The following is a 26,841-nucleotide window of genomic DNA, read 5'->3' as shown; positions in this document are numbered from 1 at the left end:
TCAGAAAAAAATAGGAGAGAAAAAATGAGGACAAGAACCCAAAAAGGTTTTGGAAATTCTCAGTATTATTTACTACAGCCGCTGTTCTAAACCCTGATTATATTTTGAATCAACAATGATTTAAAGATTCATTTTCTACAAAAATTAGACTGCTTTTATGTATAAAATATTGTTTATGTAGTACATTATTGACGAGATTAAAACAACTGATGTTTTTGTTCTGTCAGTTTCTATTAAGAAACAAAAATTGTAGTTCTTGGGCGTGCCGTGGTGGCGTAGGGGTTAGCGCGACCCACATTTGGAGGCCTCAAGTCCTCGACGCGGCTGTCGCGGGTTCGACTCCCGGACCCGGCGACATTTACCGCATGTCTTCCCCCCTCTCCCTCCCCCTTTCCTGTCAGCCTACTTCATGAAAAGGGACACTAGAGCCCACAAAAAGACCCCCTGGAGGGGTCACAAAAAAAAAAAAAAAAAAAAAAAATTTGTAGTTCTTGAATGATCTCAGCTTGATCACAAAACATTTGGACACCACTGGCTTAAGCCTTTTTATACAATAATATATTAAAATATGCAAATAATAAGCTGATTCAGTTCCTTTTTTAAATAATTAAACATTTTACATTTGTTGTGTGTTCAGAGCTAAAGGTGGTCCAACAATATAATCGTGTATGTGACCTTTATATTGTGGTGGCGTTTTATTTTGGCGAGACGGTGTGTAACAGCATAAACTTGCCTGTTTACCTTCTGTTTGTTAACGAGAACAAAGAGCCACTTTTCTGCTGTATGTCTGGACTCTGCTGGAGACCTGAAGCAGGAAGGAGTCCAGACAGGAAGAGACATTAAAACAGGATGAAAGTGAAAAAATTGAATCTGTTGGAAAAAAAACACTCAGCAGATGATGCAGGCGAAAATATGAACAAGGCAAATAAGGATTTTCTGTGTCAGGTTTTCTTTTTGCATCTTTGGTTTTCATGTTTATATCAGGTTAACTGCTTTTGCTGTTTTGAATGTCAGCGTACCGTCGTGGTACCGGTGTCTAAAGGTGCTGCTGAATCTCAACCATCTGATTCTGGAGCCTGACTTGGAGCATCTGCTGTCCTCGGCCTGGGTAAACGCTGAGAACATGGAAGCACAAGTTCAACGCGCCAGACAGGTTAGAGCTTTTTACAGGCCGTTTTCCCTCTTCCATTCTTGGATAAACATCTAAAAACACACAATCAATGGTATTTTTAGATTGATTTAGACAAATCTGACGTGGTTTGTCTTTAATCTGCCAAATCACAGGTTGATAACTTTTTACCCGTCAGTATTTTCACAACAAAAGCACAAAATCTTACCCAGTATTTTTTTGTCTACTTGTAGTGCAAATAGGGGAGAAGAATCAATCAATATCTATAAATAACATGATAGAAACGTGATCAATATCTATCATTGAACCGCACAGAATTCTGGGAGATGCAGGCAGGGGGAAGGCTTAAGCTGCTCAACATCTCACGGCCAGCTAAGTAAAGCTAGTGGAATCGAGTAGCTCTCTCACTCTTTGGTTACCTAGCAACAACTAGCTCTCTCACTCTTTGGTTACCTAGCAACAACCTGCTGAGTAACTGGCATAGCTGCAGTTTAAGGTTTCACCTTAGAACGACTTGGAATGAAAACTGTGGATAAAACAGGAAACGTCACACAGTTTGGTAGTATCTCAGATATTTAAAACAAAAAACTAATCAATACTTGTCGATATTGACCCATATGAGAAGCTTATATTGTGATAAGTTTTCCAGTCATGTCATCCAGTCTTAGACGTCTTGAAATAAGACGAAACTAACTTACAAGTGAGCTTGTTTTAAGTCAATAATTATTTAATATTGATGAAAACGTTCTAGAGCCACTAGCAGATTATTTCACTCATAACATGGGAAAAATGCTGTTATAAGTGAAATAATCTGTCTGTGGAACTAGTACTTTTTAAATCAATAGTAAGGAATTATTGACTCCAAACAAGCTCCTATATCTTGCTGAAAAGTTACTTGTAAGGTAGTTTTGTCTTCAGCTGTACTAAGATATTTGCACTAGAAACTAGACCAAAAACACTTTGTAAGATTGGGCGTTTTTTGCAGTGTAAATTTGATTTATCCTCATCCTATGCTACATCTAAAATGTTGAAAATAAACTACTTGTTTTTACTCAGAATAACAGAATGTGTTTGTGTCTGTCCAGCTGATGGTGAGCGCTCTCCTCCAGACCTACGCTAAGCTGCGGCAGCTGCCTCATCTCTTCTCTTCGCTGCTCTCTGTGATCTGCCAGCCGGCTCCGGACCAGCGCCGCCCCCCTCTGCTCTCCGAAGGCGTGTCTGCTTCTCTCAGGTTTTGTCTCCTGGACTCGTCGCCTTCTCAGGTGCTGGAGATTTGCTCGTTAGTGTTACAGAACGTCAGGACCCATTTACTGCCCGACTTGGTCAATGAGGAGTTAGCCGAAGAGGAAATGGAGATAGACGGACACCAGAAGAAAGAAGCTGCGTCTCTCAAGCTGCGCTGCCTCTGTCAGCTGCTTCATGTCGTTTTGATCAACCTGAAAACTCTCGATAACTCGTCTCCGCTTCTTCTAGTCAGGCGGAGCAAAGCCTTCATGGAGGAGATGCAGGAGATGCAGAAAGATCTGCTAAATATGTCTTTAAAATCCTCTCCAAAAAAACGTAAAAATAAAGTACCAAAATGGGAACAGAATACCCAGGAGGCCATTCTTCTGCTCAGATACACCTGGGTGGAAGTGGACGCTCTCTTCCACATCCACTGCAGCAAATACATGTCAGTGGATTCATTCCTGACTGCTGTGGACGGGACTGAAGGGTCTCCGCTGCTAACCCACCTGGAGGCACTGATATCAGGTGCGTTCCTACCGACTCGTCTCCATCCGACTCCGTCCTGCAGCCCCGTGAGCTGCTTGCTACTCAAACTCCTCACCCTGCAGCAGATGAAGAAGGTTTTACTGGACAGAGCCTTACTGGGTGAAAGCAGCACCACCGACCTGCTAAAGACGGCAGTCCGGTTTATTGTGGCCAAGTCGGAGTTTGAGGAGGAACCCATTGGAGATGATGTGTGGGACGGTCAGATAGGCGGTGTGAACGTCAGCACTTACCCTGCTGCTCACTGGTTTGTTGTTGTGTCAAACTTGCCTCTACTTGTTCTCCACATGAGCGAGGAAGATGTCAGAGACGTAGCAGACGTGTTGGTGGGCTCGTTGATGCACAGAGACGTGGAACGGTCCGGAGATCAGCTTCCTGGAAGTCTGAGTTTCTCCTCCGTTTCCTCGCAGCTTGCGTTGAGCAAAGTTTTTCCAGAGCTGCCGTCAGTCTTCTCTGCTACAGTTCGCTCCATCGTTCGGAGGATCATTGGCGTTCTCAGAGTGGGACTTACACCCAAACGTAAACCTTCATTTGTGATGGTTTATGAGAAAGAAACCGGGTCGGTTCCTTCTGGATCAGATCCTGTGTTCTCGCCGCTGGTCGCCGAGGCCGTAGTTCAGGATATCTCTGCGTCTTTTAAAGCTAGAGAGGTTTTTGTTCTGCTGACAGACACGCAAACCAAGGAGCTCCTCGACTTGATCCAGATCTTATTCAACCTCAACCCAGACGGGATGAACACTGAAGATCTCTCCTCCATCTTCCTCCTCCTCTTCTTCACGTTTACCTCCACCTCCGTGCGTCCAGAGCCTCCTGAATCTGGAGGGGACGCTCTGTTCTTCGGGAAGCTGCTCCGAACTCTGACTCGCCTGCTGGAGGGAATCGGCTTCCCGAGTGTTTTGAGGCTCGTCCACGGCGGGACTCTTCTACAGACCGCTCTGGCTTCTCTCCTGCGGCGCTGCAGAACACCTGCAGTCATAATCACCTCTGATTGGCTGGATTTAGTCAGTGCGGCGCAGGGCTTCATAAAATCATTAGTTCAGCTGATTATAACCAGAAATAGCAGCGTTAGACTCAACCTGGACCAGGTTGGTTCCTACTTGACCAGTAAAGAAATGTTAAACGAGCAGCCCGGTTCTGGAGCGTCCATGTTTGTCCATCTTTTCCTGGCTTCTCTGACTTCCTTCTCCCAAGCATTGATGTCTAATTTGGGAAGAAACAAAGCAATAGATCGGACTTTAACAGAAATACTCACTAGGGTCACTTCTTTGCTGGGACCAACTGTGGAGTCTGCTCTGAAGCCCCAAAGTGTCTTTTCCGAGGCAGTAGCCCAGCCAGCCAGCGCCCTCGGTCAAGCCTTTGTTGTAGAAGTTGTGACAGTGATGCTGCGGAGTGAAGTGGCATCACTGGAGAACAACGGTACGCTGACACACGGTAACCTTTATGAAGCCATCTGCCAGCAGATCCTGAGAGAAATGAGCTCGGCTCCGAGGCCCATGGACTTCCTGGTGTGCTCGCTGCGTTTCCTGTCAGCGTTTTATAAAGCGATGGAGAAGATGAGAGAGCAAGGAGAGGCGATGGAGGAGCTCTACGTTCAGATCATCCAGAATGTGGACCACCTCCTGAAAAGTAAATGGAACAAACAGTAAAATCTTGTATCAAATGTAAATTCAAATGCATAGAATTGTGTCGAATAACAAAAGTTAACGACTGAAGGCTAATTTTTTTTTATTACAGCTAACAAACTCTCATCTCATGGTAATACTTTAGAATGAGATGTACTTTATTGATCCCCAACAGAAAATTGCTTATTTGTTGACAAACTAATCCATCCAAAGTATTAAAAAAATTAACCATAAGTGATATAAAATTTATTTAAAAAAAAATGTAAGTTTGTCATCATACTAAATAAGTCACTAAAGATGACTTATTATTCTTTCTTGAACAGGTTAGGATAAATCTGTGGACTGTACAAAACATGCTCACTACATTTTCTTTATAATATAATTATATAATAATATAGTATACATGTATATATAATATAATATAATTCTTAGATCATGTGATTTTAGCTGGAGTTCTGTTTGGGTTGCTAGATAAGGACGGAGTTCAGCTGGGGTTGCTAGGTAACAGGCTGGCTTCTCTGGGGTTAGTAGGTGAAAGGTCAGTGCCTGCTGTTTTGTGACTTTACACGAAAGTTTTTTTTAAGCGCTTGAGCTGATTTTAGAAGCAGTTGAGACACAAATGGAAGTACAAAAATGTTAAAGCTACTCAACATTAGTAACTTTTATTTATTTTTTAAAATTTATTTAATGAATGTGGCCTAATAAATGGGTTTCTGTGCCAAAAGAGATTAGGATAATATGGCAAATAAAAGATTATGACAAAATGTGTTTTCTAAAGGAGGAACTTCTACTACCGCTTACAAACGCAGTGGTTTTTACATTTATTTTAATTCAAATTGACATGCTTTATACCAAATGATACCTTGATTGTAACATTTTCCGATTACTGTTTTTGGGTTTGAAATTACGGGCTGAAGGCGGACCCATCCGGGAACATACGACCCTTTAGAACCTGTGCTTCCTAAACTGGGTCTAATGTGCCAAACAAAGCCCTAAAACTCCTAATTTGATTAACATTTTCAACCAAATTAAATATAATCTTCATTCAATCTAAAGGACTGGTTCTGTTTTTTAACAAGTTCCAAGAGATTTTTCACAATACAGAAGCCAGTTTTAGCCTTGTATCTTATTTTAAGTGGAACCTATAGATAATCAGACCCAACAGCTATTCAATCAGTTTCAAGGTTAGTTCATTCCACTCAAATGTCTAGGTTATAAAAAAGTAGAAAATAATTAACTTTTTACTTGTTTTCAGCTCCGTGGTTGTCATCCACTGACGCTGCTAAGCTGCAGCCAGAAGTGCAGGACCTGTTGCGCCACCTGGTGGAGAAAAATACCACAAGTCAGTTCAACATGCTTCTGCTGATGATCAGAGAAGGGCTGGATGTTCACAAGCTGAGGGCTGGAAACTGGAAGGTGAAACTGAGCAGAAAGAGAGATACAGTACAGACCAAAAGTTTGGACACACTTTCTCATTGAATTCAATGAGAAGTTGTGTCCAAACTTTTGGTCTGTATTGTACCACACATTGGTGGTTTAAATTAGTCTTGTTGTCATTATTGCACATTGCAGCTTCTTAAATGTAATGTTTTCTCGTTGATGTTAGACAGAGTGGGTTTTCCACCTGAGCTAATTTAACTGTAAATATCCCTGGTATAAATTAGATAGGTTTTATTTTTCGATTTTGCATTTAATCCGCTTTAACTGTCTTTTGTCATAAATCGAGATTTTGTGTGATTGGCTAACACTTGATCTGAATACAGAAGTATGACTGCAGCTAATGATAGTTTTAATAATTCATTATTGATTAATCAGTTTAAAAAATGGCAGTTTTTCATGTAAGCCTTTTTTTGTGCCATTAAAAATGGATGTAATTCAATTCCTTTTAAATAAGAAAATAATGATATTGTCTGAAGCTTAATCATTTGCAGCTAAAAAAATATACTTATAAGATCAACATGTGAAAAGCTCATTTCTGCTTGACTTATCAGTCAAGCATGTTGAGCTGGTTAAGCGATTGATAATTAGATAGCAAAAGGTTATAAGAGATTTTATTAGCAGCATTTGAACCAGGTGAAGCTAAAACTTTCCCACTTGAGGAGTTCTGGGAAAAATTTACAAAGTAGTTGTTTTTTATCTTAAATTCAAGATATACGTATGTTTTTGACTTAATTACTGCTCTGAATGTGCTGTTCTTTTAGTAATTGGTCTTTTTTGAGTTAATATACTCCAATAAATGGGTCGCCGTAAATCCGATTAATCGCTTCAGCCTTATTCTTTTATTTCAGAATTGACATTTTCTTTGAAATCTTTGCAATCATAATGTTTCAGATTTTTCAACCTGAAGATCTCTGTTGGAGTGTTTATTTTTATGTATTTGAATGCAAAAGCATATTTTGAGTAGAAGATGCCATGCACTAAAACTTTCCTCAAATATTCAAAAACTCAAGTTATTCGAAGTTTTGATTTTTTTCCTGTTTTGCAGGAGGTGCTGTCAGCAGTGATCACCGTTGAGCTGCTGTCCAGCTGTCAGCTGCCAGAGACCTGCTCCAAAGCGCTGTGGCTCTTTGCTCCGCAGATCATTTCTGCAATGGTGGTAGGAAAAAAAAAACACATCAAATCTAGCTCCGTAGAAAAACAAAATCTGAAGGAATAATACATTAGACATGTGAGAAAACCACAGCATCCAAAACCAAACCTGAAGGTTGTGACCAAAGACAAAGAAGATGAGAAACTTTATAAACGTGTAAATTAAATTTTAACGTTGGTGCACAAAAAGCCAGAAAAGCAAACTTTATACACATTTTTTTAAATGAAACTGTCTTTGGTGTCACATTAGACAGTAAGGCTGTGACAATACCCTGAAATCACGGCTCTGTGCATAATCAGGTTGCAAAGTAAAAGATTGGTCTGATTTTAGAGAAGAAGAAGAGGAAGTAAAAGTAAAAATATAAATAATCCCAAAACAACACAAAAATATCAACCTGCTGTGACTTTTATATATATTTTTATTTCTTCTGTGCCTTCTGTACATGTAGACTATATTGAAAATTGTGGTTAATTTGCAGATGGTTTCCCATAGATGACATATAATAAACAATTAAAAGTTTTTCATAGGTAGGTGAGTAACTAGAAGCTAGAAGAAGTGAAACTGCACTAGGAAGAGATGTTACATATGAGGATGGATTTCATACATGAGCTGTTTTAAAATCTTTTACCTGAAGTCAAAAGCGTTTAGTTTCCTCAGAAGGTGAGTACTTTGAGTCTTTTTGTTGATCTGGTTCACATGCTGAGAAAAGCAAAAGAGAATCTTCTCCAGGTCTTTGCTGAAGTATTTAAAGGACAGAACCTGATCCAGTGGCCGGCCAACATGATAATCAACATGTAAACATGACCAGGTCATGTTGACGAAACACTCTGCATTGCGGATGATGTTAATGAGGAATTAAGACTTAAAGGTAGTTAATGTCCTTAGAGATGCTGTTCCTAAGAAGTTAGACATTCAAAATAAGAATATAAATATATATGTAACAGGGTTTTATTTTAACATTATAAATGTGAAGTTTGTCAAAATGTGCTTATTTATTCTTTGAATTTATTTTGTTTAGTCAACAAGTTGTTTCTTCAGACATTTATTGGTGTTGCTGTTGCTGCTCTTGGCAGTTGGTGGTTACCATAGCAACCAGTAACTGACGGCTCCTCCCCCTTTTTTTCTGCTGCTGTTTGTACCTGTGGGGCAGAAGCTGCTGGACTGATGTTAACCACCAACTGGAGCTATAATGAACCTGAATGAACCATCATATTTTATACAAATAATTAAATGAAATCAAATAATCAAAAGTTTCTGTAAGCTAAGTTTAATTTTGTCTATGGTTAGTGTTATTGTCCACTTAGAAGACCCATGTGCAGCCAAACAGCCCCACAATGTGATGCTGCCAGTTCCACCACCATACTCTGGTAAACAGAAAATCCTGGGTTCAAATTACGGCAATGCCTCCAAATGTAAAAGTCCTGACAAGGGGAACAATTCAATAAATGAGCCACAAACATGTTCTTTCCTTTGCTATAGTGTGTATTGAATGAGTTACTGTTGCGTACATGCATACCAGTGACGCAGGTCAGGGGAGACAGGCGTCATTATGGAAAAATAAGATATAATGATAAAATAATTTATATTGCTTTTTTTAGCCTGTAGTTTGTACTATGAAGTATTTACTTTTCATTTAGCTTAACCAATTTTGATTATTTTTTCTTCTAAATCGCTGAATTTTCGCATTTTCCCATTCAAATGCTCGGAAGTGCAGCTGGTGAGGCAGCAGCGCGCCAATAAAACGGTTAAAAACACTTAATATATAAACGGATTTTCCATAATTTAGCTTATGTACATAATGTACAGTGTTTTTTGTCACCAACTGTGTGTGTAACGTGTTTTGTGTGCTGAGGAGCGATCATAAACGGCAGAGAACAGATTCGAGGTGAGGCAGGCAGTTCTCTTGCCTCATGGCAGGGGGCGCTCATGATCCCAGACATTGTGACTCCACAACTGCAGAGTAAGAGACAGTAACAACGAGCTAGCCAAACAGTAAAGTCAAGTGTTGCGATATATTTATGGTTTTCTCCTCTTACCACAGCAATCACTTATTAATAATAGCAAAATAAACATTAAGCCTAAAACCACACTACAGATTGAATGTTCTGCTCTTTGAATGAATCATTCACTTAATTCACTGATCAAGTGAATGAAAAACGTCATGGAAGTCAAGAAAGAGAATAAAACTATTTTCTGATATTAAATCTGAGTAGTAAGACAAGTGTTATACTATCAGTTATATGGCTTCCAACCATAAAATCATGTTGAGTTTCCTGAAAAACACCATAAAGGTCTCTGCAAAATGGAGGAAGAGGTTGTTAGGTTAGCTATGAAATCATATTCACCTCTTTTATTTGCTTTGGTGATCAATTTTTGGTTAGTACAATTGCTTTATGGTCTGTTAAGAGTGTTGTCATAATTTCTGTTTGGCAATGCTGCGATTGTCAGCCTTTGCTTCGGCAATCTCCTGGTCCTTCTGTTTTAGCTCCTCAGAGACCTTATGATTGAGTGCAGGTTGGCATTCAGTTTCAGCTGTCGATGCATCCAGCTCTTTTTTTATATCTTACTTCATTTAAAAAGAGCTTGCGTTTAACTTCATCCAGTTCCTTCTGTAGCAGGTTCTTCTGGGCGTGGAGGAATTTGGCTCTTTTACCATTACGTATCTCAACCTCCGCATGTCGATATCTCTCATCCCTGTGTTCCTGCTCCATTGTTTGCATTTGTTCTCTAAGGGCTAAAATATCGACTTCATACTTCTGAACTATTTCCAGACTTGCGTCTTTGGCTTGCTGGATGCATCTCTCTGCTTCTCTGGAAGCGTCTTGCATCGAAGCCATTTTTTGACAAAAAGTTTCATTCTCAGCTTGTAGCTCTGCGTAAAGCATTTTGTTGATTTTCGCCATCTTGGCATGAGATTCTTTGTCGTCTTTCAGCTCCCACTCCAGATGTTTTAACCCGTTTCTTAAGGGTTAAAACATCTGTTTCGAATTTCTTGGTCATTTCCAGGTTTGCCTCTTTGACTTGGTCCAGCTCGCTCTGGAGACATGTCTCTGTCTCTCTGGTGGCGTTTTGCAGGGATGACAGTTGTTGACGAAGAGCCTCATTCTCAGCTGCTAGACCCGCATAAAGTGTCTGGTTCATCTTCAATACTTCAGCATGAGCTTCTTCATTGTCACTTAGCTTCTTCTTTAACGACTCTGCTTGTTGTACCAGGACTTTAACAGAAGTTTGATAATTGCTGTATAGTTCCTGGTATGACTCCGTCATCTTCTTCAGCTCTTCCTGTAGATGCCTCTCCTTCTCTGCAGACGTCTTTCTCAGCAGTGCCATGGCCTTCTTCATTTCTGTACACTGAGCTGTGTTTTCACCTTTTATGATCTTAAAAAACTTCTTGTTCGTATTTGTTTGAGAGTTAGCTGTTCTTTCTATTTCCAGCTCTTCTTGTAACGTTGCCACCTGTTCTGACAGATTAATCATATCAGTTTCAAGCTTAGCAAGGACTTCTTGATATAAGGCCGTACTTTCCTGCATCTCTCTCTGTAAAAGTGCCTCTTTTTCTTGAGAAGATCTTAGCTGATGTTGGAGGGTTTTATTTTCCACGAGGAGCTCAGAGGATAGGATGCCCTCACTGGCATTTGATCCTTTTTTGCCTCACTGCATACTCCAATGTCATTTTCATTAAACCTGCATTTTTCTTGCTTGAGGTTTGCGTCATGCAGTTCTTTTCCCAAGTCATTTGCTCTTTGGTGTACCTCATTGAAACAGTAAAGTCAAGTGATGCGATATATTTATGGTTTTCTCTTCTTATATATATATATATACAGTATATATATAGTACAGACCAAAAGTTTGGACACACCTTTTAATTCAATGAGTTTCCTTTATTTTCATGACTACTGACATTGTAGATTCACACTGAAGGCATCAAAACTATGAATAACACATGTGGAAATGTGCACTAAACAAAAAAGTGTAAATAACTGAAAATACCCCTTATATTATAGTTTCTTCAAAGTAGCAACCTTTCGCTGTGATTACTGCTTTACACACACTCTGCATTTTCTTGATGAGCTTCAAGAGGTCGTCACCTGAAATGGTTTTCACTTCATAGGTCAACCTGCCCTGTCAGGTCAATAAGTGGGATTTATTGCCTTATAAATAGTCATGAAAATAAAGAAAACCCATTGAATTAGAAGGTGTGTCCAAACATTTGGTCTGTACTGTATTTCCAGGCTGATATATAATTTCTTTCTGAAGAAGAAAAAAATACTTTTTTGAATGTTGTATTTACGTATGTATTTAATACAACAGAAATATAAAACTTTTCCATCTTCTGTGTCTGTGACAGTTTCATTAATAAATTCTGTCGTTCTAATGGGAACTAGAAGGAAGTTATTCAAACTTCTGTTTCACTCAGGAATATGCAGTCATGAGTTCAGAAATCTGGCGTAAAATCAGTAAAATGAGGCTTTATTAAGAACTTTTTTAAGGTGAAGTCTGAAAAAATGATTAAAAATCTTGCTGCCTGAGGTTTTTTTTTGGGTTAGACAGAAGTAAAACCACACAGAAAAGCTTTGTATGACAGAAAAGTGACAGGACTCTCAGATCAGCAGTTTTACTGTCTGTGTACTGGAAACGCAGAAACTATTTTAAATGACACAGCAACTTAATGACCTAAACATTTTTGTGAGTGTATGTGTGTGTGTGTGTACTCATTGACCTTTCCTACTTAAATACAGACACAAATCATGTAGATTATGTTTTTTGATGCTTTTGGATCATGTAATCCTTTTAAGCTGTGTAAATAAAGTAAGGAGGAAGCCTTGACTGCTGAATATTTTTCTTTTATTTATTTTTTTACAGTTCTTGTCTCGTTCTGTGTTGCAGTACTTGGCGAGATCGGCCAGCCAGGACCTCGCTCTGACCCTTTGTTTTACCGTTCCCACGGTGACGGCGCTGACGTCACTGTTGCGCCAAGGCGAGGGACGCATCGCCAACCCTCAACATGTGACTCTGGTTCTTGGAGCGCTGCAGTCGCTGCCTCTCGACCACCGGAACCCAAACGTTTACCACTCTGCCTTCCTGGCCGTCCACGAGGCGCTGTTCGCCATCATCAAATGTCATCCCCAGGTAGATGGACACAAAACTCTGTGTTTATTGACTTTAAGGAATAAAACTAGTTATCAGGTAGATCTAGACAGTATGGCTTAATAGTAAAATATCTTTCTTACCAGATCAGAAAAAAAAAATGTTACTCAAGGCTGAGAATCAGATGGCTGATTTCACACACTATTAAAACTATGTCACATAAATGTTTACACTACAGGGCAGTTTCTCCTGTCTGAGTCTGTAAGGACAGGGTGAGATGTGGGTAAAAGAAAGAAGAAAATCTGAACCAAAAAACCTGATTTTAATTTTAACTGATTTCTTTTTCTTCTTCTTTTTGTTCATTTTAATTGGTGGCTTTTATTTCATTCATCCCTTCTGTTCTACGGCTGAATATGAGGGCCAAACTATGAGAATTTTTGTTTAATTACAAGAATGCAGTCATCATAATAGCAGAAAAATTACAAGAAAATTTTATTTTAATGAGAAAACAGCTCGGTTATTCGGATCTGAAGTTACCATCTCAGATCACGTGGTTCTTTCTTTGAAATAAACAGTTGTTTGCGCTATTAAATTCACATTTTGCACATTTGTATACTTCCTTTTGGGTCTCAACTGCTTCTAAAAAAAAAGCCCAAGCACTTAAAAAAAAAGAAAGAAAGAAAATACATCCAGTCTGTTCTTTGATGTCTAGAAAATTTAAAAAAACTCTAGGGGTCCTCAAGGGCCGCAGTCCTGCAACTTTTAGATGTGCCTCTGCTGCACCACCTGAATAGAATAATTAGGTCATTCAGGATCTGGAGATCTGATCTACACAAGGAGAAGGTAATTAAGCCATTTCATTCCAGTGTTTTGTACGTGTGGCACATCTAAAAACCGCAGGACAGCGGCCCTCGAGGACTGGAGTTTGACACCTGTGCTCTAGAATGAAGCATCAGAAATCAGCAGGCAGTGCCCGTTACCTAGCAACCACAGTAGAGCTCAGGCCATCGCCTAGCAACCTGAACATCAATACAAAGCAGGGCTGATCTGTGGACTATTTTTTAATTAACCAACTAATAATTGGATGCTTAATAGATTTTTTTGTGCAGAGTTAAATCAGGTGAAGCCAAATCTGTCACTTGAGGAACTCTAAGCAAAACATATTTACAGACAAAAAAGGTTATTTTATCTTAGATACAATTTTAGAGTAATTACTGCTGTGTTTGTGTTGTTCTTTCAGCAAATGGCTTTTTTTGAATCTGTATAGTCAAGTTAACAATCATTACTAAATTGGTTGTTTGAATAATCGATTAATCACGATTAATATAATTAATCATTTCAGCCCTACACCACATGTTCTGTAATGAGCTGCGCTCAGAAACTTGTGGTAATTTTCGCGTTTCCAAGTAATCACAAGTCAAGTTAGGCCCGCTTTATTCCTAAGTTCATATTCTGCTGTTAAACTGAACCCGCTGCACTATGATCACCATCTGAAACAATAAGCAACCCGTTTATTTTGGATGTGGAGAGAATTTCAGATGAAGAAATGCTGCAGGTAGTACAGACCTGTGCGAGTAACTTTGTGTGACAAAGATTAACAAGACGGCACATGAGGCTCACCTCCAAAATGAGTTTCCACAACGCTGGACTTTCCTCCAAACATTAATGAAGTTGTTGCCAGGAAACGAGGCTGAGCATCTTCCTCTTACAGCAGGGCATAAAGGTTGGAGAAAAGAAAACAGGTCTTTGTTCAAATTTAGTTGTTACTTGTGGTTTTTGCACTTTCTAAGCACTAATCAGTTTCTGCATCTAGATTTCTAAAGTTTATATACGTTTACAGCTTTGGTCCCGACTGTGGTGGAGTTTAACACTGATGCTGTAAAAAAGTGCTGTCCAAGCGTTTAATCTTTAGGGCTGAAAGGTCAAAATGATAATAATTTATTCTCTCAATTCAAATTGAAAAAAATAATAATAAACTTAAAAGGCCAACCTTTTCTTGTTTTAGGTTAGTTAGAATTACCAACATTATTTAAATTTGCTAAATCCGTGCGGTGTGCTGTGGTGGCGCAGGGGGTTAGCACGCCCCACGTTTGGAGGCCTTAGTCCTCGATGCAGACGTCGCGGGTTCGGAGAAAAAAAAAAAAGGACAAAAAACAAAAAAAAAACATAATATACAAAGAAATTCACAAATAAATCTCTAAAAAATTTTCTTGTTAAGTTTTCTGGGATTTAGCAAATTATTATTATTTTTTTTTTCCCGAAGAGTTTTTGCGGCGCTAGTGGCTCGTATCTTTTCGACAGTAGGCAGACAAGAAGGAGGGTGAGTAGAGGGGGGAAGACATGCGGCAAAGGTCGTCAGGACCGGGAATCGAACCCGCGACGTCCGCGTCGAGGACTAAGGCCTCCAAACGTGGGGCGTGCTAACCCCCTGCGCCACCACAGCACGCCCGTATATTATGTTTAAGCATTTAATTTAATTTAACTTGAACAAGAAGGTAATTTACCTTAACAGGATTTGTTTGGATTATTGCAATATAATTTATATTTATTATTCCTAATGGTCTTTGTATTTGAAATAAAATCTGGCTTATATTTTATGCGTTAAACAACGTTACTGACGTTTCGGGAATTTTTGGTTAAATTAGTGTTTTCTTTGACTCGGGTCAATAGGGTGTGTTTAAGAGAGACTATTCAAAACATAAAATGTTATATTTTAACTTTAACTAGAGAATGTGGAAAACTTTCAAAAGACATTATTAATGATATCCAGAGGCGCACCGATTGCAGTTTTTAGGCCGATCGTGATTATTGATCTTTAAAAAGCCTTACCTGTCGTGTTCTGTGTTTTCTGTTTGTTAATTTCGAGTTTTCGGTGTCTCTGAGTCTCTTCGTTGTCTTGTCCTCCCCTTGATTGTTCCCAGGTGTGTCTCGTTTCTGTGATTACCCTCCCGTGTATTTAATGCCACCTGTGTGTCTGCGTCTCTATCAGGTCCTTGTCGAATGTGCGTGTAGTCCTTCGTCTTGTCCATTGAATTTACCAGTTGCTACCGGCGTTGAGCCCTGGCTTCTGCTCAGTCGTGCTGCCTGGTTGTGTGGACTTTGTTTGGGACATTCATTAATAAAATCATTTATTCATCCTGCCTGGGTCTACAAGCGTCTGCCTCACCATCACCTCAACACCACCGTTTCATGACATTACCTGCCGATTCCATTATTTTTCTTGTCTGAAATGTTGATAAATATAGTAAAAAAGTCGCTGAGTGGGAAACAGTGGAGAGACTGTCGTTAACGGCAAACATGCAGACATGACCAGGTGGGCCAGTCAAACCTCTCACTGTAGAGCAGAAGAGGACAGAGGATGATTTTTAGATCTTTGCCGAGGTAAATAAGATCAGTTTCACGTAGTAAGTATCGGCCAATCTCCCAAAATTAAATAATTCGGCACAGATAAATTGGTGCACCCCTTAAAATAACAGTAGTAAATTGTTCATTAATATTGTTTTTTTTGTGTGGTGCTGGAAAAGTACCTTGAAAATGCTTGAAGTTTACGAACCCTGAGGCGTTATCCTCTCCTTAGAGACAGAACCTGGTCAGATTCACAAATCTCTCTTTTTAGAGATTAATTGTTAACGTAAGCTTAAAAATGTCTGTGTTTGTGTTCTTGATGTTAAGACTCCGTACATATTGCTGCATTCTGCATAAGAAACCAGTCGTTTGCTCTCATGTGTTGGAAGTGAATTTAGGTGCTTTGAATCTATAATATGATGAAAATGTGCTATGTGTTGCCGCTGAGCCCTCAGGACACTCCACTCAGGAATTTCACTTCCAACCAGAGGATATTGCAGCTCACTACAGTTGCACTTCACCAGCATGGAAACCTTGTGATGTTCACATTTTCAGCTCCTCTACAAGTTTGCATTTTGCCCCAAAGGCTCAGTTAAAAAGAACATTTTCCCCTGAAACTGAAACATTTAGATTATAACCACACACAATAGCTTTTGTTGCCTTTGTGCTGATAGGATTTCTTTTTTTTAAAACTCTGTAAATTGTTTTTTCCAAAAACAAGAACTGAGCAGAATTGAAACTATGCAGCTGCTATGAATTAAATGGGCCAGGAACCAGTTAAGTGTTGTCAGATGTTTGCGAAGAGAAAATACACCAGAAAAGGAGAGGAGAAGAAAAGAAAGTGGAATAATTTTTAAAGAGGAAGAGATGTGGAAATGAGGAAGGAAGCCGGAGATGAAGGGTTAAAGTGCTTGATTGGATCAGGACACAGAACAGGGTCTGGTCCAAAATGCAAAGTATGGGCGTGTTGTAGAGAGAGGAGACTGTAGTGGGTTGGCATGAAGCATGTTTAAGTCAATGGAAACCACTGCTGAGCTCCAACCTGGGCCGGTGACTTCATCCTGGCCTCGTTTATATTCTTCCTGTTGCTCTTTACCTCCATCTGTCACAGCAGGAACGAGCTTACAGCTCGGTTTGGGCCAGCAGGACACTCTCGCATCATAACTTTTAAGTAAAAATACCAATGTTTCACTGTGTCAAAGTATTTCGTCGTCTATTTTTTTGTGTTTAGTCCTGGTTTAAAAGCTAACAAGGATTTGTTCAAATGAATATTTTCTCACCACTTCTACAAAATCCTGCAAATATTAGCGATATCTGTTTAGTTCTTTGTTAAATTGTTATAGTTTTTAACTGAAGAGGAGAAAAACATTACCACTAACAAAGAACAGTGCACTTTGACTTGTCACGATAACACGTTGTACTGGACGATAAATTATCCCGGAGGTTATTGGGATAAACAGTAATATTGCTTAGGGTTTCCCACAGTGAATTATAAGCCTGGCGGGCCTCCAAGCTTCACTTGTGCCCCCACCAGGCTTAAGACTTTATTGTGGTTGTTAAGGTATTCATCCTCCAGTCTTCCAATAAGGCATAACTATCAAGTGATATTTTCAAATTTCCTGTCAACTTTAAACATTTTTTAACTCAAAAACACGACGGGCCGCTTAATGAATGTCCTAGCGCCCCGAGCACCGGGGTTTTCTGGGGTAAAACTTGTTGTTGTTTTGAGACCATTTTCAAATAATGTAAAGTTAACAGCGTAATAACACATTCTCAAAGATCAATAAACTTTCAATTTTCATGAAAATTTAACAGTGGAACTGGGAGACATTTTAAATATAAAAATAAAACAACAGAAACAACAAATAAAAGTGAATTATGAAATTTGTGTAAACAAAATTATCCTTAAAAAAAAAGTGATAATTGAGACCGAAGCACAAGACTGATGACTTTTGTCATCCAGTTTTGGGTATGAAGAAGGAAACAATAAATCATGCAAATTGGAATTATTGAGCTTGTTTTAATTTATGATGTGATTAATTGATTTATTGGGACAGGCCTAGATGCAGTAAATTATTGCACTTGTGTGTCTCCAGGTGATTTCCAGGGCCGCTCCATCCTTCCTGAATGTCTTCTATCGGCTGGTGTCGTCGATCATGCAGGAAGGTCGGCAGAGGGGAGACACTGATCCAGGTACCTGAACCCGATGTTATTCACACATCGCCTTTCAAACGCAGGACACATTAGAGGCGACCTATTGCACTTCTTTGAACAAGTTACAGTTGTTTAAGGTCTATAGCTTAAACAAAACATGTTCAGTACATTTTTTGCACAAAATCCTTCTTAGATAATGAGATTTTAGTCTGATCAGTTCTTCCCATTTTGAGCTGTTTTAGGGCCTCTCATCACTCTAAATCTAAACAAGCTGCTGTGGGAACCATGACCCCCGACTCAACATTTACACTCCTGGGAAAATGGCTGCCAACACATGCGTAACACACAACCGTACATTTTTGAAAAGCATAAATGGAGCCTCCTGCTCAACCAACAACAATGCAGCAAGTGGTTTCTGAATGTTAAGTCAACATCAAAACACTTGTCTTTTCCAGCAGCCATTGTACATTAAACGTGCTGGAGCGCTGCTTGTGTTGCTAGGTAGCAGTGGAGTCCCCATTGATTGTGACTTAACATTCGGGAGGTTTTTGAAATGGCTCGTTTTCTAGACACCAAAAGTCATTAATTTGCTGCCAAGAAACATCTGGGTGTTTTGTTTTAAAGTGCTTAGGCTATTTTTTGAAGCAGTAAAAACCCAAATGGAAATATAAAAATGTGGAAAATGTGAATTTTATTTTAGGTGTTTAGATGCAGTTAGTCAGGATGGGGCGCAGCGCTGCTCACCCCCTCTTTAGATGGTACTCAGCACAGAAATCTGCTACATATTGTAATAATGTTCAAAAATAAAAGTTCTTCAACTCACCCTGAGAAACTTTCCTCCTGTATCTTCAGGCTTTCATTTTTGTGATCTGGCTTTAAGCCATTTATACATTATTATTTTTAAACACAGTCCTTTGGTAAGCTAGCTGCAGCGTAGCACTTTGAGCTGACGTCTCGGCAAATAAATGGTTTTTTACATGCAGTACCTTAGAGACCACCGGGGGCGCCCACGGACCACCAGTAGTCTGACTGACAAGCCAGGCAAGAAGAAGAATAGTCAGAGAAATAACTTAAAGGCCACACTTTTCAGATTATCCATCCATGCATTTTCTGGTCCTATTTCATCAATTAAAGTTCATAAATGAATTTATGTGCGTAACTCTGTAACTGATTACTGTGAAATGATGTGATGTTCTTCCTGCACAGCATCACAGACTAACGTTCAGCTGCTGCTTAAACATGATTTATCCAACCACTAATTCAGGCGTTTTCACTTGAGAGTTTGATGAAAAGCTGCTAGCTGCTGAGGTAAATCATGTCCTCAAGACTTCAAGGTGAAATTGTTTCTTTTGATTTGAAGCAAGTGAGCTGCCAGTGAATTACTCACACAGTCCTGGTCTGGCCTGTGGTTTTCTGTTTATGCACTTACCGCTGGGCTGCTGCCTCTTTATTTTAAGAGAAATCTCTTGTTAGTCGCAGACATACTGGTTTTTATGCGCACAAGTTGGAGTACGTATGAAACATACTGAGAAAGTATTTTCTAATCTTCTATTTTTGAAAATTGCATGACTTAACCAGCTGTGTTTGAGTCTTTCACTGTGATTTTAAACATTAGAGGACCTACTTTACAAGATTGGTACAATTCAGATGCTTGAAATCCTTGAAAATGCTTGAATTCCAATCAGGTGTTCACAAGGTTTGAAAAGTGTTTGATTTCTGCATATTCAAAATGCTCAGTTTTATAATAAACTGCATTCAAACTCTTGATTAAATCTGGAAACATTTACATTTAATTAAAAAAAACAGAATATTTTTTCTCACTGCCTAAAATGAAATCAAGATTAATTTTTTGCTGTTGTAGCTTATTAGGTATGTATTAGGTATTTTTTGTCCATTTGTATTATTTTTTTATAAAGTTTGGTGCTGGAGAAGTTTTAAAACTTACCTTGAAAATGCTTCAAAAGTGCTTGAATTTTGCTGTGTGAAAAGTGACTTTGACTTTAAGAAGAGGAATCCTCTGAAACTTGATTTCTCAGTTGCTTTAGCTAAAAATACACGTTTCATGTCTCTCAACCCAGTTAGAAAATAAACATGTTTCTTTCTGCAGGTGCGGACGGTGACGTGTATCTGCAGTGCTCCAGGCTGACGGAAAGGATGTTCTCTCACATTGCTGCCACACCTGAAAGCTTCACTGCATTGCCAGCCTTCATGGTGGCTCAGTACGTCACGGAGCTGCAGAAGGTATTCACTCAACCAGCCGAACACAGAATAACATCTTCTCTGCCTCGAAACAGGATTTACTTGATATATATCTCTCTATTTTCATGATGTAGTAACAGTTTGGTAGCTACATGCATATATCTGGTGATCTCTGAACAGGTTAGGATACGTCTAACGTCTGAAACAAATCACAAAAAAGATTTTGTTCTGCCTATTTTGAGCTCCTTTCAGAATGAGATGTTTTAACTGTAACCTGTAACAATAGAGCAAATACTTTAAACTTCTGTCAACATCTGAGTCATAGAATAGAAGAAAAAACTAAATATCCTTTAAATCCAAGGGAGCTGCTGCTGGCCATACAGCAGCAGCAGCTCCTCACCTCAACATTTTGTGAAAGTAGCTGCAAACGGATGCGCAATTGTACAACGTAATATCTTTGAAAAGCAGAAGTGGAGCCTCCTGCACAACCAACAAGAATGCAGGAAGTGGTTTCTGATTCCTAAGTCGACAACAAAACACTTGTCTTCTACAGCAGCCATTGTACAGCGACCACAGACTGAAACTAACTGACTGAATGTCAGTTAGTTTTACTGGAGCTCCTCTTGGATTACTAGGTAACAGCAGAGTGCCCCTTGATCTTTGAAAAGCAGAAGTGGGGTCTCCTGCACAACCAACAAGAATGTAGCAAGTGGTTTCTGATTGAACCGTTGTCTTTTCCAGTAGCCATTATACAGCACATTCAGCGGTAAAACCATATAACCAAACGTGCTGGAGCTGCTTTGGTTGCTAGGCAACAGGTGGAACTCCACTGGGGCTGCTAGGTAACAGGCAGGGCTTTGATGGGGTTACTTGGTGAATGGCAGTGCCTGCTAATCTCTGATGTTACATTCAGTTTTCTTATATGGGTCTTTTTTTCAGACACAAAAGAACATGAACCTACGCCCAAATAACAGCTGGGTGTTTTTTTTTAATGTTTTCAGATGCAGCTCAGACCCAAATTGAAGCACAAAAACATGCAAAATGTGAATTTTGTATAATAGATCCCCTTTAATAATACAGTACCAAGCCAGCGCCGTCTCATCCGTTATAAGTTTTAACAGACATTGGAGTCTAGGCAGCAGGATCTCAGCTGATCTGTTCCCTCTGAGCTGAATAACTGAGACGCTGACGCTCTGAGGAAGAGAAGGGAAATATTCCCAGTAGCCAAAACTGTCGATGTTGACACAAGCCACTGAGCGGGCCCAGGATTACTGCTACATTATGTGCAGGAATGAAGCTTGAGGCTGGATGTTCCCTCAGTCCGGTGAGTCACGTCTGGCCTCAGAGTGCGGCTGCCGTCTGCTGCCAAGCTGCTTTTAACGCGACGCCTGAATCAGCAGTTTCCATCCCAGAAGCACATCAACGCATTATGAGGAGTTTCTGTCAGACAGGAGAAAACTGGAACATGAAGGTGTTGGGGAGTCTTTAACCAATTTGTTTCAATAAGTAGGAAAAAATTTAGCTAGTGCATTAAAACATAATATTCTCTATGTAAGTTAGAGGTAATTTAATCATCTGTTTTTAAAATTAAATCCCAATATAGCAGCCAGGAGTCATTCTATAGTCTTTATGTTAATCAAAAGTTCTGTATTTTCCCACAGAGGGAAAATTCAGCAATATGTCGAAGCCTGTGAATTCATACGAAGGTAAAAAATACATATATAGACATAAAAACTGGAAAATAGGAATAGGAAAGTGTACAGCAAAGGCAAATTTACAACATCTACAGTTATTAAAAGAAGAAATGTGCAAATGAATAGGATGATTTAAAGGAAAAAATGCACAAAATGAAAAAAACAAGGTCTGTACAAGAAATAAAAATAAACTGCAAACAGTAGCGATGTATTTATATCCACTTTAACGTTTCACAATTTGTCGCATTACAACCATATGGAATATATTTTATTTGATAGCTCGACACAAAGTACCGCAAAACTGAAACAAAACAAAAACTAAGCATAGTTTTTCTTTTTTTCTGTTACACATAAATGCCAACTTTACTCTGATATAATACAATATGGATATAAATACAATCCAGAGCAACCAATTATTTTCAAATGTTGACAGATTAATAGTCATCTTGTCACCTAATGTTTGCAGCAGATTTTATTTTAAATTTTTACTTAGAAGAAATTGGTAACAATTTATTTGATGGGTTGTGAATAAGACTGTCATGACACCGTCATAAACATGAATAAGTCTGGCATAAATTTGTTATAAAAGTATTACTGATTAAACGTTAGCTTTAATAACACAAAGCTACATAATTTTTAAAGTTTAATCAGTAATACTTTTATAACAAATTTATGTCAGATCATGATTTCTTGGTTAATGTCAAGTTGTCATAACAAAGACATTTTGAAAAATGTCAACTTCGTATTTAAAGTGTCATGATTTACCAAATGACACTTTATGACAATAGTCATAAATATTCATGAAGACTTACTCATGTTCATGACAGGTGTCATGTCATGTTTATGACTGGGTCGTGACATGTTTATGACGGTGTCATGTCATGTTTATGACGGTGTCATGTTTATGCCGGTGTCATGTCATGTTCATGACGGTGTCATGTCATGTTTATGTTGGTGTCATGTCATGTTTATGACTGGGTCGTGACATGTTTATGACGGTGTCGTGACATGTTTATGTCGGTGTCATGACATGTTTATGACGGTGTCATGTTTATGACTGTGTTGTCATGTTTATGACGGTGTTATGTCATGTTCATGACGGTGTCATGACATGTTTATGACGGTGTCATGACATGTTTGACTGTGTTGTCATGTTTATGACGGTGTCATGTCATGTTTATGACGGTGTTATGACGTGTTTATGACAGTGTCATGTTTATGACGGTGTCATGTCATGTTCATGACGGTGTCATGTCATGTTTATGCCGGTGTCATGTCATGTTCATGACGGTGTCATGTCATGTTTATGTTGGTGTCATGTCATGTTTATGACTGGGTCGTGACATGTTTATGACGGTGTCATGACATGTTTATGACTGTGTTGTCATGTTTATGACGGTGTTATGTCATGTTTATGACTGGGTCGTGACATGTTTATGACGGTGTCATGTCATGTTCATGACGGTGTCATGTCATGTTTATGCCGGTGTCATGTCATGTTCATGACGGTGTCATGTCATGTTTATGTTGGTGTCATGTCATGTTTATGACTGGGTCGTGACATGTTTATGACGGTGTCGTGACATGTTTATGTCGGTGTCATGTTTATGACTGTGTTGTCATGTTTATGACGGTGTCGTGACACGTTTATGTCGGTGTCATGACATGTTTATGACGGTGTCATGTTTATGACTGTGTTGTCATGTTTATGACGGTGTTATGTCATGTTCATGACGGTGTCATGACATGTTTATGACGGTGTCATGACATGTTTGACTGTGTTGTCATGTTTATGACGGTGTCATGTCATGTTTATGACGGTGTTATGACGTGTTTATGACAGTGTCATGTTTATGACGGTGTCATGTCATGTTCATGACGGTGTCATGTCATGTTTATGCCGGTGTCATGTCATGTTCATGACGGTGTCATGTCATGTTTATGTTGGTGTCATGTCATGTTTATGACTGGGTCGTGACATGTTTATGACGGTGTCGTGACATGTTTATGTCGGTGTCATGACATGTTTATGACTGTGTTGTCATGTTTATGACGGTGTTATGTCATGTTCATGACGGTGTCATGACATGTTTATGACGGTGTCATGACATGTTTGACTGTGTTGTCATGTTTATGACGGTGTCATGTCATGTTTATGATGGTGTTATGATGTGTTTATGACAGTGTCATGTTTATGACGGTGTCGTGTCATGTTCATGACAGTGTCATGTTTATGACGGTGTCATGACATGTTTATGACGGTGTCATGTTTATGACTGTGTTGTCATGTTTATGGCGTGTCATGTCATGTTTATGACGGTGTTATGATGTGTTTATGACAGTGTCATGTTTATGACGGTGTCGTGTCATGTTCATGACAGTGTCATGTTTATGACGGTGTCATGTCACGTTTATGACGGCGTCATGTCATGTTTATGTCGGTGTCATGTTTATGACTGTGTTGTCATGTTTATGACGGTGTTATGACAGTCTTATTCACAACCCGTCAAATAAAGTGTTACTGAAGAAATACACTTATGCATTTTTTTACTGAAAGGTCCTGATTTTAACCTCTTTAATGTTGATTTATTGTAGTTATTAACATTAACCTGCCTTCTTTAATAAAACCAGTCTTCAAACGATGCTGTTTGCATATTTAGTCTAGTTTTAGCTTATTTTGTATTCCAAGACAGGAAGAAATGAAATACTGTTCAATATTATGCAATTTTCTTATCACTTAGAAAGCTCAGTTATCATAAAACAAAAATGCAGAAACACCAGGAAACACATTAGTGAGTCACACGGGTGAGAAGCTGTCACCGGAGTAATAACATAATGATGCATTTGGAGATTCCCTGAACTCCTCATCACATTTCATCAGCTGGTGCTTGTGGTGACACATAACAGGTTGTGTTCCTCATAATGGGAGCCTTGCTGTTTAAATCACTTAGCATGGGCGGCTCCGAGCGACAGCCGTGTCTCACAAATGTCTGTGGCGCGGACCGCGTCACGGCGGACGCCACCTGAACCCTCGATGAGTGTAATGTATCTGAGATGAATAAGCAGAAGCTATTAAATGTCCTGCTGCCTCGCTGGTTAGGGTTCACCGATCACGATGATTGTTGTTCGACCGGGGTGTGTTTACCTGTCGTTGCAGAAAGAAAAGCTCGCTCTGTCTGCTTGTCTTGCCTTTGTCTCACATGTTGAGCTGCAGCTCAGCCTCGTGTGGATCAAAATATTCACTTTAATAAACAAACTGTGTCTCTAAACAAAGGTCCAGCGTCAGTGCTGCAGGTTTGTAAATGTAATAGTACAGGACTCTGTTCTGGTTTGCACTGCAAAAACACCAAATGTTTCTGATCTAGTTTTTAGTGCAAATATCTTAATACACTGGAAATGAGAAAAACTAACTTGCAAGTAAATATTCAGCAAGATATTGGAGCTTATTTTAAGTCAATAATCCCTTAACATTAATGGAAAATACTGCTTCAGTTGGCAGATTGTTTCACTTATAACACATTTTCCCCTTCTTACCAACTGAGCTAATAATTTTTTTATCAATATTAAGGAGTCATTCACTCAAAACAAGCTCCTGTATCTTGTTGAAAACATACTTGTAAGTCAATTTGTCTTATTTTAAGCGTACCAAGATATTTGCACTAGAAACTAGACCAGGATTACCTGGTAAGATTTTGTATTTTTGCAATGTGCTCTGCATCCCCAGAACCAGAACCAAACGAGGAGAAGCAGCATTCAGCTTCTACGCACCACAAAATCTGGAACAAACTTCCAGAAAACTGCAAAACAGCCGAAACACTGAGTTACTTTAAATCTAGACTAAAAACTCACCAGTCTAGAGTCACTTTTGAACCATAATAAAACAAACATTGGCCAACTTATTTGATGTGAATGATTTTGGTGACGGCTCTCATCAAACTGTTTGTTCAGTTGCTGACTGCATAATGTTTTCTTTATAACTTTGTAATTTTTTTATTTTCTTATGTAAAACATCTTGCTGCTGAAATGTGCTATGCAAATAAACTTCATTGATTGTTTGAAATGTGAAGGGAATTAGAGCTGAAACGATTAATCGTGATTAATCAAATATTTAGATAATGGTCAACTAATTTAACATTTGATTAAATAACAATTACTTTAAACAAACATATATATATATATATATATATATATATATATATATATATATATATATACTTTTAAGTTAAAATCACTTTTGTCTGTAAATATGTTTACCCATGCCTCCTCAAGTGGCGTGGTTTTAGCTTCACCTGCTTCAAATTCAGTAATATAATGCTATGTTATTGCATTTTAGGGAATAGAATATTTAGTTTCTTATTTAAAAAATTATTTAATTATTTGTTCATTTGCATCTCTTGATATATTTCGAATATTTTATTTAAAAAAGGGCTCAAGTGGTTAAATGAAAAACATGTAGAATATGCTTATTATTTTACCTGATTAATCGATTGTCAGAATAATTGATTGAATATCGGTTCCTAAGGTAAGCCTTAGTTGCAGAATAAGTACAAAGTAACATTAATCAACCACTTTATGTTTGTCTGTCATAGATTATGTAAAAGTTTGATGTAATCTCAAAATATTGAGGAAACATGAATGAATACTTTATCAGCATGACCGTGAAAATAAGAGACTATTAAAGTGTTTCTGTAAGGAAATGTGAAAGCTTGGAGTAATAATTTTTATTATAACCAAAATTAAACTTCATAAAGTGAAGAACCTGTGATTTATGAAGCGGAAACCTCTCTGTGCCTCATTATCTCCTCCTCCGTCTCTTCTTTTCCTTTAATCTGCATATTTTCTGCCTCTGCAGGTCACCCTGCGGCCAGACGTGAAGCTCCACCTGACTGAGGGCGTCTACTGCGTCCTGGACCTGTGCCTGGAGTCGGACATCAAGCTGCTGAGAGCCGGGCTGAACGCCGGAGTCAGAGAGGTGTTCAATGAGCTTTACAGCGACTACACCCACTACCACAAAACACAGAGGCAAGGAGAGGACAAGTACACCGTCTGACCCGAAACAACCGGATCCAAAGTGATCGTGATCAAAGTCATTGAAGACTTTAGTAGAGCTGAAAATTAACTGCTTAACTTTTATTTCCTGTCATGAGTTTTATAAATCTGTGTGCTTATCTTGTTTATAAGGTTTTATATCCAATGCAAAAATACATTTATGAATAAATTTCTGAGATGTTTTGCTTTCTGCACCATAAA

At 38.8% G+C, this 26,841-nt stretch overlaps 1 protein-coding gene across 3 annotated transcripts in view; it reads left to right on the top strand.

Annotated features, from left to right (window-relative positions):
• Nucleotides 1–26,841, top strand: part of urb2 (URB2 ribosome biogenesis 2 homolog (S. cerevisiae)) — a 31,958-nt gene extending 5,117 nt beyond the window's left edge. For 2 of the 3 annotated variants that reach the window (XM_023332350.1, XM_023332352.1), the window contains 8 exons: nt 1,015–1,153; nt 2,215–4,525; nt 5,777–5,937; nt 7,007–7,117; nt 11,999–12,241; nt 17,641–17,737; nt 19,806–19,939; nt 26,444–26,641. In XM_023332350.1, coding sequence (XP_023188118.1) covers nt 1,015–1,153; nt 2,215–4,525; nt 5,777–5,937; nt 7,007–7,117; nt 11,999–12,241; nt 17,641–17,737; nt 19,806–19,939; nt 26,444–26,641 — 3,394 coding nt within the window. Of the gene's footprint in view, nt 1–1,014; nt 1,154–2,214; nt 4,526–5,776; nt 5,938–7,006; nt 7,118–11,998; nt 12,242–17,640; nt 17,738–19,805; nt 19,940–26,443 lie in introns of all 3 variants that reach the window. The other variant, XM_023332353.1, reaches the window with a different exon arrangement.

Source organism: Xiphophorus maculatus, chromosome 4, assembly GCF_002775205.1.
Source record: "Xiphophorus maculatus strain JP 163 A chromosome 4, X_maculatus-5.0-male, whole genome shotgun sequence".
Taxonomy (NCBI): domain Eukaryota; kingdom Metazoa; phylum Chordata; class Actinopteri; order Cyprinodontiformes; family Poeciliidae; genus Xiphophorus; species Xiphophorus maculatus.
The sequence above is the reverse complement of the archived record's forward strand: the minus strand, read 5'-3'. Positions and strand labels throughout refer to the sequence as shown.